General features: G+C 39.0%; 1 protein-coding gene across 1 annotated transcript in view; it reads left to right on the top strand.

The window, feature by feature from the left end:
* Positions 1 to 11,467, top strand: part of si:dkey-225n22.4 (collagen alpha-1(XXI) chain) — a 75,464-nt gene extending 63,997 nt beyond the window's left edge. Inside the window, exons 27-32 of the mRNA XM_041814600.1 lie at positions 5,232 to 5,264; positions 6,171 to 6,326; positions 6,587 to 6,641; positions 8,228 to 8,422; positions 10,699 to 10,776; positions 11,280 to 11,467. Of these exons, the coding sequence (XP_041670534.1) occupies positions 5,232 to 5,264; positions 6,171 to 6,326; positions 6,587 to 6,641; positions 8,228 to 8,422; positions 10,699 to 10,776; positions 11,280 to 11,467 (705 nt within the window). The remainder of the gene's footprint in view (positions 1 to 5,231; positions 5,265 to 6,170; positions 6,327 to 6,586; positions 6,642 to 8,227; positions 8,423 to 10,698; positions 10,777 to 11,279) is intronic.
* The last annotated feature ends 2,114 nt before the right edge of the window (positions 11,468 to 13,581 follow it).

Below are 13,581 nucleotides of genomic sequence, written 5' to 3'. Positions count from 1 at the left end.
AGACAGACTTCCTTGTTCGTGATGGGTGAAATAAACGGGTCTCTGCACTGCCGTTCAACAGAACTTGTGCTCTATTTTCCTAGTTTCCTTCCTCATTACGAAATGTTTCAGGCTGAGAGGTAATTTGGCGTTTAGATTACAGGAGAAAAGTAGGCCTCTTGTGCATGTAGCAATACAAACACCTGTCAGAAACAATGGAGCTTTGATAGCAGTGTGCAACACAATGCAGCCAAAACAATAACTCTGTAATATATCAAGCAGCTTTAACTGACTGCACATATTGAAGTTCTTGTGCTGAAAATTACAGTCTTTGTCCACAGATTAGGTTTATCTGGCAGCAATATAACTGGATTTATAGTGTAAACAATGTTTGATGGAAGCTCTGCAGAATTCTGGAGGACCTTTATTGCTTCAAGTCCACTGGAAAGGCACCCTGGATGACACTATCACTTCGAGTCCACTGGAAGGGTCCCTGTGAGGACACTTTGTCACATGAGTCCATGGTAGCTGCACCTGTTAGGGCACTTTTTTACATTGGGTCCACTGTAAAGAACCCTGGAGGACATTTTGTCACTTCAAGTCCACTGGAAGAGTATTTTGGAGGACACTATACCATGCTTTGCTCACTGGAAGGGCATCCTTGAAGGCATTTGTCATGATGAGTCCATATGACTCTAACAGCACAGGTACATCCTTCAAAATAAGACTCTTAGTTTTAGCTGGGTAAGATGCAACCACTCATTGAAACCTAGCACAAAGACATCAGTATACATAATACAAATTAATAATGTACAAAATACATCACAAAATAACAAAGGGCTTAAGGCATGACTCTCCAGAAGAAAGTTTATCACTTTAAACATTTGAAATCCAAATGAATTCTTAGTATTTCTCTCTCATACAAAATACTATCAGTTCAATAGAGAGACATAAAAGCTAATACATCAAATTCCTTAATAGCTCCAGGAAAGGTGCTAGTTATCCAAGAGAAGACCAATTATAATTTAAGTCTTGAATAAGTAAAGCTCCACCTAGTGGCCAAAAGCCTGATATGATGATATACAAAAGGATCAATAGAAGCCAGAAAAACATACCAGGTATCCATCCTAAACTGGAGAGTCATGTGCCAGGCAGTCTGTTATTAAAACATTATAAATACTGTAACACTTTACAAAACAGTGTAAAGAAGTGTCTCAAAGAAGTACCTGCAAAAAATGTTACACAGGAGTTCTTTTTTTATACAGAAAATAATTTTTAAGGCACACAGTTAGGGTTCTTAAGTAGAAGAACGCAGAGGGTAAAAAAACTTTAACAGAATGGGATAATCGTAACCAAAAGAAAATAAACAATAAAACAATATAGAATAATAAACAAATAAATAAAAGAATAGGGACGAAGGTGCCCTTCCACTCTTTGTCTACAACGCTGAAGAAGACCTACATGTCGAAACGTGTCTGTTGTTGCCTGTTAGCTTGAATAAACGTAAAAAAAAAAGGACATTTTGAGTGCTGACCTTCCTGCTTCTAGTTTAGCCTTTGTGGTTGTGCACCTACTTTTAGTTTTAGTATTGGGGGGGTGCTCCTTTTTTTTGCTTTTTCATGGTAGCTGCACTCTAGGCGACACTTTGTCATGTTTGGTAAAGGGCATGCTAAGGGTCATTCCATCATGTTTGGTCAAGTGGTAGGGCATCCCAGAGGGCACTTTGTCTTGTATAACCTTCTGGAAGGGCACCCTTGGGTATCTTTTATGACAATTTTTCCACTGGAAGGGCACCATAGAGGGCACTTTGTCATGTTAAGTTCCCTGTAAGGAACCCTGGAGGGCACTTTGTCATGTTCTGTCCCTTAATGGGCACCCTGGAGGGCATTTTGTCTGGTGAAGCCCACATAAAGGACCCTTTGGAGGGCACTTTGTCATGTTAAGTTCCCTGTAAGGAACGCTGGAGGACACTTTGTCATGTTCAGTGTAATAAAAGGTACCCTGAAGGGCACATTATCACATGATATCCACTGGAAATGTACTGTGGAGGGCAATTTGTCATGTTAAGCCCACTGTAATGGCACCCTGGAGGACACTTTGTCAAGTTTAGTTAACTGGAAGGGCACCCTGGCAATTTATCTTGTTTTATTTACCATAGGGCAATCCAAAAGGGCAATTTTATTATATATATGTAATTTTTTTTTTTTTTTTTTTAACATCAGGGAACGAGGGAAAGCAATTCCCCTTGCCCCCATTTGGTCCAGCATTATCTTAAGTGGTGTGTTTTATTCTATTTTGAGAATGAAAAAAGTTTTAAATCTAATGGTGCTATTGTAAATGAATGGGACATAACTATTCATGTTTCAGCCTCTCTTTACTAACGATCGATCATTCTTTCAGATTTTCAGCCATGCAGATACATTTCCCCAAAGTAGGGACAATGGCACTCATTTTTCCAGAAAACAAAAATAGATAAAAAAATAATAAAAAACAAAAAGTCAATGTAAACTGCACCTCGACTGTTTTGCAAAGGGAATACAACCTGTAAGGCAGTAATTGTAGCTGTTCTGTTATATATAGAATATGGCCTAGATTCCCAATCTTTGAAGTTTAGGAAGCAAAAAGAGGCTTTGAGCAGGTAACATACATTAGCACAGTATCATCTCAGGACAAAAAAGGACAGCTTTCACAATAAAGGAGGGAGCAAACATAAAAGCAGCTTTCGCTGAAATGTGAAAACAAGTTAACATGAAGGAAATGAGGAAATAAAAGAAGTAGAGAGAAGAGAGACTGAGCAGAAGTTGACTGAATGGACAGTAGTTGAAAACATCCATTACCAATAAAGTGACCTTTTACAAAGTTCTGTCTAATGCATTTTCTATACACTCCCAATAGTGTAAGAGTCAGGTGGGCGGCAGTGTCTTTCTCCTGTCACTCTACTCTGGATGTGTTCAACCACGAGGTTACACAAGCTTTTAGACGTCTCTCTGAGTGCAATAAACAATCAATAAGATGGAAGTAAATTGGCTTGTTGCAGTGACACAAGAAAGGGATGTCACAGGGTGTTACGTGGTCGGTTTTGATGAGTGTATTGATTAAAATTGAAGTGTTTGTGTTCAGTTTGATGTGTTTTCAGACTGACAAGTTAGTGGAGATGTTTTGAGTGTAAAGGGGAAGTGGCAGCCAAAAACAAGAGGGGGTTTCTGAGGTTTAAATGATTCTGTATGACAAAGAAACTTCTATAGGGACTGAGCCTCCAAAGAGCCTAAAAATGTTAAAGCTAACGGTCTCATCTCCCGAGGGCCTGGCAGTGTTTGTTGTGGACAAGAATATCAGAATGGCTGCCATCACTCATCTCTAAGTTGATGCTTCTTTACATCAGAGGAGATTTAAATAAAAAATAGTCCTGTGTCAACTCCCCTAAATTACATCACTCAGATTCAGTTGTGTCTCTTATGCGTTATGGGTGCTTTCTTTATGTTTCACTTCACATTGTACTTGTTATACCTAAAAACCAAGCTTCCTTAAAGCAGTATTATGAAAATCTGGATTATTTCTATGCCAATTCAAAAGCTATGTTAGAGGAAAAGAAACAATTATGGCTGTTAGCTTTGATACCTTATTTGCAATGCATTAAAAGTCCAAAATGAACACATGCATGATATGGACAGAAGTATTCGGACACCTGACCATCACACCAACAGGGACTGTAATGGCACTAAATTCAAATACATGCCCTTTAATATGGTCTGCCCCCCCTTTTGCAACTATCACAGCCTCCACTCTTCTTGGAAGGGTTTGCATGATTCATCACTCCACAGAACATGTTTCCACTGCTTCACAGTTCAGGGTCGGGGTGCCAAGGATCTCAGGGGTGGGTGCGGGACTCTGTCTGCTCTGATGTTGACAAAATTAGATGAACTTATATTTTTACAGCCATGATTTGAAACATAATGTATTTGGGCCAACCTAAAATATGGAAAAAAATCAAGAGAATCTGTTTAGTTTTGTGTTAAAACATCAACATTTTAAGGGAAAAAACAACATTTTTGAGATTATAAAGTCATGTATTTACAAGAAATCAAACTCAGAATTTCAGAGTTTAAAAAGCTGGATATTTACAAGAACAAACTTGAAATTTCCAAGTTTAAAAAGTCTTATATTTTGACACAAGAAAGTCGAAAAATTCCTGGTTTTAGTTCATGTACATTTAAAACTTAAAAGTAAAACAATTCTGTATTTTTTTCCTCATAATTAACATCTTTTTAAACACAAGACAATTGAGATTTTTTTTTCTTGAAAATAAACAGATTAGGTCTATTATAATGGGATTTTGTCTTTTGAACAATTAAAGTTGGTGCTTTTCTTAGATAGGGAACCACTACCTAACTATCCATTTAAACATATTTTTTTAAACATGAAAAATCCCCCCAATCACCAAATTCAGTGATTAATTGTAGTTTTTAAATAAATCTTCTGACAGCCCTTAGAATTAAAAAGAGGTAGCACTGCAGAGCAAACAGAAAATATCCAAAGGCTCAGACAAGGGTTTGACAAGAATAACCTCAAAAGCTCTCTGTAAGAGTTAAAATGCTTTTATTTTCAAAGCATGGTCAAGTTGACCTTAAAAACACACTTCAGTGCATTTCACAACAAACCTTCACGAGGACGTCTTGACTGCTTTGAGAAGGCTTGATGTCAAAACTAAACTCTGTGTTCTTTCAGGTATTTGACCATGCCATGGGAATAAATGCCTTATAAACATTAAGGAGAGCTTTTCTTTATTTCTATAAATCTCAAGCACACTCTTTTTTGGGTCCAGCATGCCCCCTGTTTCACACTTATTTGTTTTTTTTTTTTCAGTACTTTATTTTTCTATGAAAATCCTGACTGACTATGTGCTACCAGTGGATGGTGTCTTTTAAGGACAAGTGGATACAAAGATGCATTTTTCATCATGTTACAAGAGGCAGCGGGAAAAAAAATGGCTTTGTAGAAAGCCTTATAATAACCAATCTAAAATGTTTTGTAAGCCAGGTTTTGATAGAATAGAGAGAGAGAGCGAGAGAGAGCGAGAGAGAGAGAGAGAGAGACATCCTGCATCGGCAGTGTGCAGCAGCAAGCATAGCTGGTCTGACATACTAACTCTGTCTTTGATATGTAAGCAGAAGTTTCTAACTGTCTCTCTCTATTTCCCCCCTCTTCCCTTTTCCACCCCATCCTTCCCTGCTCTCTTTTCTTTCTTCCATCAGGGCGAAGAGGGACCCAGGGGAAGGAAAGGAGAGGTTTGTCGAATTAGACTTGGCGGTATTAGATATAATCCATTCTGTCTTATTCTGCAGCACACTGAGAAGCCCTGTCAAGCCTGCACGGCTGCCATAGAAGACTTACGGAGCCAATACCTCCAGGCCTGGGGAAATCTGGCCCCATGGGCAAAAATATACATCACAAAAGCCGTCTTTCAGAAGGGGAACACGTCAGAAATATCAAACACTTGATGTACTGTCTACAGAATCACAAATCATAGAGGGATAGCTCATCATACTTCAGCATGTTGAAGGAATGTCATTGAATTTTTAAAAGTTTTATTATTTTGCTTTAAAACACCAAAGAAATAAAGTCAAAACCTTTAGATTCAATTGCTGATTGACATGTTGCTTATCTCTTTCCCATTAGCGCAGCATGCTACATCTGTTGAGCTCTCTGTTTTTTGTTTTTTTTTATTTGTAACATTCTGTTTTCTCCAAGGACATAACAACATGTTACTACAGGAGGTGGGGATTGAACCCCCAACCCTCCAGCCAAGAGATGACCAGTTCTACCATGGACCACAGCTGCCCCATTCTGATTATCTCTTAAGCTTGACAACTGTTTCATGTCTACTAACTTTTCCACAAATATTTGTCAAATGCTGCAATAATGTATCTTTTGGTGCCTTGAACTGAAATGTACTGTGTCTTTATAAGTTAGTGCATCTTATTTTGAGACACCCAATGAGAGAAGTTTGATTGCCTCTACTGGCAGGTTTGATTTTCTAATTTTCTTGCAATTCAGATCTAATAATTTACTTTTTAGACCTTGAAATGGGAATATAGCATTTCTTAGTAAGTTGCTACTAAATAAACCTCCCTTTTACCTCGTTTTTTTATCATATTGTGAGATTTTTCTGCTTCCTTTTCTTGCTTCTTCAGAAAGGAGATACAGGCGATGTCGGCCTCATGGGGACTGAAGGAAAGAAAGGAGATATGGGCCACATGGGTGCAGCTGGTCCCAGGGGATTTCCTGGCCAGGATGGTTTGCCAGGCCCACCAGGTCAACCAGGTCAACCAGGATACCCCGGAAAACCAGTGAGTGAACCCCCTCCTGACTATGTCCTCTGAGTGGATCTTTTGAAGCAAAGGAAGGAAAAGCACTCAGAGAAATAGGCAGTGATTTCCCGTCTGGGATGAGGAGATATGTTTAGGTGTAATGAGGGCATGTCTGTCAGCGTGTGTGGGCGATGTAGAGACAGGGAATACAGTGATAAGAAGATCCTGTAAATCTTCAGGCATGCTCAGTAACAGGCTGAGTTGATTCTGCTGAATCAAAGTGTGATTGTGTGTTTCAGGGCAAACCTCCCTCAGATGAACATCTTCTGAAGCTCTGCTCTGATGTCCTGCGGAGTAAGTATCTCAGCTGTCTTTTATTCATAACTTTTTAGAACCCAAAATGGGTGTGAAACTCCAAACACAAACACAACAAACAGAAGATCAATACGTGGAGCAGGAGGTCCCAAACTTTTTCTGCTGCAGATGAAAGGTTTTCAAGAGCTCCCACCCAAATGTTTTTAAAGATTTAGATCTGAGATCCTTCTGCTGCTGGATTTGTTACCATTACCCCCCCCCCCCCCCCCACTGTTTATGTTCATTTTGGCTCGTCTGATGTATGATGACAGGTGTACACTGTATCTTAAAGGTTCATAACAAAATAACACTGACGCTTCAGTAACCATAGCTTAGGAAGTTGATGTTGGATGATGTAAAGTAGAGGAGTAGTCTCACAATTAGTGAAATGAGGCTCACCTGAGTGCAGTGAATGAGTCTCAAGTAGCTGCAGTATAAAGACACAGGCGTCTGAAAGATGCTTTGATTGCAGCCAAAGGTGCATCTACTGGACTTGGACTAGCAAGCTGGACTTGAACCCAGGCTGCCTGCATACAAGAGGCGTGCCTTGACTTCTAGAGGTCCAACCAACTGGTGCTAGTAGTCTCACAGTTAGGGAAATGGAGATCACCTGAGTGAAGTGAATGTGTCTCAAGTGACTGCAGTATAAAGACACCTATGTCTGGATGTACACTGATTAATCAGTATCCCTGGTCACCATTACACCATAAAGACAAAATAACACTCCAAATAACTCAGAGAAAAGGCTATTGAAAAGTATAAGTCAGGGCCATCTGTGCACCACTAAAGATTAATTTTTGAGGAAAAAAATTGTCTAAAAAAGGTCCAAATGATATTGACTTTGATTGACTTATAAAATCAATTAAAGGGTAAAACATCCAATGGGGTGAATACTTTGTTGCAGGTATTGTATGTCCCTATTTTTATTCATTATTTAAACAGATTATTGATGAAAGCAGATTAATATGAAGGCACATTGATTCCGTCTGTCTCTCTATAGCTGATTGGATCTGTTGTCTGCATGAACGACTGGGACTGAATAAAATTACCACTAATCTGGCAATCAAATTGGTTTGTGGATTGCTGCAGGTACAGTATAATAACCTGCTGCAGATAAATCTTGTTTGGATTCCTCTGTGTTTCATAAATGAGGAGAGAAAAACTTACAAGGTTCATAGCAATGTGACTTCTTTTGCCTGAAGAAGTTGGAAAAATGAAATTTTATTCTGATTAAATACAGATCTAATCACTTGTTCTTCATAAACATCAGTAACACAGGAACAATCATGAAAATGAGCTTTTTTCCTGTCCATATAAGTTGTTTTCACAATTTTCAGTAATATTTGACCAACATTTACATGCTAGAGAGCTCCTCCATTATTTTGGCCACCTCCCCTCCACTCCCTTATTCTAATGTGGCACATGAGAGGGAATATCCAGGGACTCTTGACTTTAAGAGAGAACATTTAAATCACATATATGACATCTATAAAAGTCTACAATGGTATGATTATATAAAAAAATACTGCTAAATATGAATTTAGGCCTAGTTGGGTTTCTCATCACATCCTCTCTGTGCCCCACAGATCAGCTTCCAGCACTGCTCCAAAGCCTGGCTCACTCCACCAGGTGTGCAACCTGCCACAGTGTGAAGGGACCCCCAGGTGAGCCAGGAGTACCAGGACCTAAAGGCTCCATGGGATCTCCAGGCTACCCTGGCAGGAGTGGTGCTCCCGGATACCCAGGCCCCCCTGGTCTGCAGGGTCCCACAGGCCTCAAAGGTGATACCCCTCATAATTTGAACCTTGCGGCAGGTGAAAGTAATCTGTATTCAGTGTCTGTTTAAAGCCAGCGGTGTTTGATTCACTCTCTGAAACTATGACAAAAATGTTTCAATCAGTCTTTTTACTCTGACAGAAACAAGACGATAAATAACAGCACATCTTCATGAACTAGGGCTGGGACAAAATTTACTGCTGCTTTCATCAACGATTAAAATGAAAACAGTGTCAACAAGGAACAAATTGGATGTGTTGATGTTCACTGTTCCCCGTAAAACAACATCATTAAACAAGTGAACATCAGTGAAAGGCAGCAGAGCAAAAGACAACAAATACAAAATGCATACCCATCTCATTGAGCTGTCTTTGATTTATTACCACTTCAAGACGGAGAGTGGCTAATCATCTGTGAAAGATGCCAAACTGTACCACTCCACTGCTGTGTACCATTTCCACTCCGCAGGTCAGGGTGAACAGGAACTTTAGAACTGTCAGGATGAGGGAGAAGCTAGAGGGAAATTTTAGTTTGAAGGAGATGTGATTCACCGAGCGGGGAAGGTCTATAAAAAGACAGATCAAGATGGATTGTAGGAAGTATAAGCTCCAGAGTTTGGGCGCTTCTCAAGGGTTTCTAGGGGAATAAAATGCAGATCAGTTTGCCTGAGTCAAAAGATGCTTTTATCTTAAGCCAGTTGCTCAAGTAAAAACTAGTTAATTAGAGTAAAATTAGTGCAGTGTCCAGGTTGTGTGATTTTCAGCTCTATTAAAGAGCAGGTGACGGGTGAAAAATGCTTACCCTCAATGAAGCAAAAGCCCTTTCAACAGGGTTCTTTGTTAGAGCCATTCATCACTTACACTTTCAGTCAGTCGTTCAATGTATAGCACCAACTCATAGCCCATGTTGGTAGCACTTAAGTTTAGTGGAACATAATTACCTAGTAAAGTTATAGTAAAGTAGTAATTATGTACTAATATCTCAAGAATAGGGTGGTAATAACCTAGTAATAAGTAGGCATTTTAACGAGTAAGAACTTGTTTACAAGTAATATTATAAGTAATGACAAATAATATTAAGTACCTAGAAATAATGTATTAATTATCAGGTAATTCCTTATAATTTTGTGGTAATTTTCTGGTAATAAGGTGGTATTTTACCCTAACCCCTCACCTCAAGATATCGTGGCAGTTCTCTGGTGACTAGGTGGTATTTTACCCTAACCCTCTTACCCTAACACTAACCCTAACCTTAACCCTCGTAATATTGTTGCAGTTCTCTGGTGATAAGGTGGTACCTTTTCCAAACCCTTACCTTAACTCTCGTTATATTGTGGCAATTCTCTGGTAATCTGGTGGTGTTTTACCCTAACCCTCTAATCCTAACACTTACCCTCTTGATATTGTAGCAATTCTTTGGTCATTATTTTACCAAGCTATTTTCTAGAAATAAGATGAACATTTTCAATGTAAGTTTCTTGATAACTGCCAGGTCATTTTCTTTATTTTGGACTGCTAAATTAGAGTTAATCATACCTGAATGATTTCCAATAATTTTTTTAGGGTTGGGTGTAAGGGTTAGGGGATAGTGTTGGGGCAAGGGTAGAAGACTATTGCACTCAAGTAAAAGAACTCCGGTCAAAATTTACTTCTGTAAAAGTAAAAGTACTGGTCTATAAAGATCTTATGAACTGTCTCACTGCAAAGGTGGCATCCATTGCAGTGCCACACTTGAAGTCAGTGAGCTCTTCAGAACAACCCATTTAGGATCACAAATGTTTGCAAATGGAGACAGATTTTATACAACAGTGGCAGCAGGTCTGATTAAAACACTGGAATAATTAACAGGTGTGGTCAAATACTTTTGTCAGTAGAGTGTATCTGTAAGTTAAGTCACGGCACAGATTTATAAAGAGTTCTAAGAGATCTTTCTTTTGTTCTGGTAAATTACAACCCAAACTCCCAAAAAGTTTAGGCACTATGTAAAATGTATATAAAACAGAATGCAATGATTGCAAATCTCAAAAACCAATGTTTACTTATCAGATGCTGAAACCAAGACATTTTACCATGTCATGAAAATATTTGATTTTGAGAGGATTTGGTTGCACTGAATCCAAGTTGCAGCAAGATAAAAGAATTAATTCCTGAAGTTTTATCATTGGGTTAAACGTGCAGAGTCTTTCACAGAATATGACTGGACACAGCTGGTTTGAAGGGAAAGGCCATTTCTTTCATGTAAGCTCACTCATGCTATTTTTAAAGCTGTATTATTCCCCTAGGCGACATAGGACTAAGAGGGCTCAAAGGCTGCAAAGGAGAGGGTAATCATGGACCTCCAGGACCACCTGGACAGCCAGGTATGCAAAAAGCCCACCTGTCAGCATGTTTCCAGAAACATCCTCACCTCATTAGCCATACTGTGGAGCTGAAGTGGTTTCAACAGCCACACCATTTTGCCTGACATTTGAGCTTTCAGGTCTGAGCTTGAGTGTGCTTTTAACAAAAATGAACCATGGTTGTTGATGTTCTTATATCTTCAATTGACATGGGAGAGCAGCTTGTTAGGGTTTAATTTTCCTGGAGTACACTTTGTGACAGCTGTGGAGGAGGGGTGAAGGAGAAGAGAGGGCAGGTCACAGACAGTGAATGCTGTGTTCCTCCATGGAAGCTATAATAGCTTATTAACTCAGCCCATACTGTATGAACAGATGTAATTAATGATCCATCATGTGCTATTTTTAGTTCACAGAGCAGGAACTATGATCACATTTAATGAAATCTTTCACTTTCTTTCCATTAATGAGGTACAACCATCACCAGCTGTGTTTTCCTTATTCCCTCCTTTTTGTTATCACTGCAGGAATTCAGGGTCCACGTGGTTTTGATGGCGTCGGTCATCCAGGCAATCAGGGAATTCCAGGTAAACCAGGACCACCAGGAGACCCTGGTAAACGAGGCAACCCAGGGTTTCCAGGTGTTTGTGACATTTCCATGTGTTATCAGACCTACAACCTCAGAGAACATTACAGCAAAGGACCAAACGTCTGATGTTAAAGCAGCCTGAGGGAAGCTGCTATTGACTAAAACACCCAAGCGTTTCCAGGAACGATTTACTGAATCACTGATTTTTTGAGATGTGTGTGACTGTTGAGTCCTATATGACAGCGTGTGTGTGGAGATCAGCTGCAATGGAGGCAAAACAACCTCATTACTTGGAATTAACTGCATGCAGGCAAACTTACTTTCTAAAACACAAGGCTAACAGTGTGATAAAACAACCAAAGTTTCAGTAGACTCTAGAAATTGAGAGAAAATGTGTTTCCTGGTTTTTCTGTAACCTTTTAGAGAAGGGGGATAAGAATTATATTTTCAAAAGCTACCTCTACCTTGACAAGACTCATTTTTAATGTTCAAGGCTATGTTCAAGACTATTTTCCAAGAAGACTGGATGCTAACAGGTTGGCTTTTTAGAACATTCAGAAATTAAACACATGAAAATGATCCCATTTCAGCATAAGCTCACTACAGTGGACGGTTAGTTGATGTTTCCAGCTGTGATTCTTTAGCTATGTTGTTAAAAACTACAGACTTAATGTCAACCAGAACTGGACAAGATGTAACCCACACTGAATTTCCCAGGTCTTATCAAATGAGGTTTAAGTCATCTAATGTGGTTATTTCTGCCATCAGTGCATCTGATTCAGTGAACTGATTGTATCTTCAATTTATGTGAAACTTACGTAACACTTCATGACAGTTAATTGTGTGAAAGTTTAGCTCTAGGTTAGATAATGCAGTGCGGTGAGAAAATAACTTAAAAAGTCTAATTAATGAAAGAGTAAAACTGCTGAAATCTAGCCACAATGATTTTGTCTGAGATGTATTATTTTCCTGTCAGCATGCTTCTAGTGCATCCTAAATGTAATCCATTCTTGTAAGACATATTTTTATTATGTAATGTGCATGGAACACCTACGTTTGTATTAATCCATCACTATCACACAGGGTTCTGTGACTCCTGTCACTGTCTAATGTTACCTGTCTTCTTGTTCATGTTTACCAGTGTTGGATTTATTTTGCATGACTTTTTTTCATGCATGCATGACCACACAGAGTTTTGTGAGTGTATTTTCTTACTTAAGAAGGAAGCTGATTGTTCCAGTCCGTTCTCAGACTGGGTTGAATAATTTCAGATAGTGAAATCAGTGTAAAGTAATGGTGAGCTATGGTGCTATTGTTTCTAATGCCACATCAGTATCCAGGCAGGCCACTGAGATTTCTTTTTGTCTCTTTCAGCTCAGCATCTTGACTTGCTTTTTTTTTTTTTTTTTTTTTTTTTAAATTCTCTGTCTTTGTTGCCTCTTTGCCCTGGTGTATGACCATGTTGATTTTAGTGATGCTTTCTTCAAAGCCTCAAAACGTGACCAGATTAATGACTTTATTTGTCCATTAATACTTTTTAATTGGATCTAATAAAAGGACACAGCTCCTGTAGAGGGCATTAACATTTTTATGCTAAAATCTCAAAAGCTAGTTGCTGGTTTCTCCTCTAAAGTCATTGTTATTAGTAAAAAGAATTCAGATTAATCACATATTCAGTCCCATCAGCTCTGTGGAGTTATGGCACATCAGTGGGAGCAGGTCTACAGAGCCAAATGGAGCAGCTATTCTGTTCCAGGTAGAGGGATTAGGCAACAATAAGCCGCTACAGCATCACATTAGCTGTATCAGACAAAAAGCAAAACATGCAGCCACAGAAATAAACAGTTTAACCATGTCTTTGCAAGGAGACAAACAGAATATTTTCTTAAGAATTCATGAGACAGTGATTTCACAGCCATTTAAGGGGAATACTTTTTTTTGTTTTTTTCTTATAGGAAATGGCTTCTGTCCCAGTTTCCCAAGAAGTAACTCTTAAAATTCAGTGTAGGCCCGATAAGACACACGTCATCAGAAAACTCTGCCAAAGAACTTGGAGCCCTTCCAAAAGCCTTGTGGAGTTACAAACAGGTTTGCATGTCTTTCTCTAGTTCAGACTTCAAGATCCCGGTTTCCTGAGTGCTGTGTGCTGCTCTCACTGGTGATTGTTGTCTTGTCAGAAAGCTTTGGCAGGTATCAAAGTATCAGTGCCGTAAGCAAGTGGTACGGAGCCTTGCAAGTAT

Source organism: Cheilinus undulatus, linkage group 19 (assembly GCF_018320785.1).
Source record: "Cheilinus undulatus linkage group 19, ASM1832078v1, whole genome shotgun sequence".
Taxonomy (NCBI): domain Eukaryota; kingdom Metazoa; phylum Chordata; class Actinopteri; order Labriformes; family Labridae; genus Cheilinus; species Cheilinus undulatus.
Note: the sequence above shows the minus strand (reverse complement) of the source record. Positions and strands in the feature narration are given on the sequence as shown.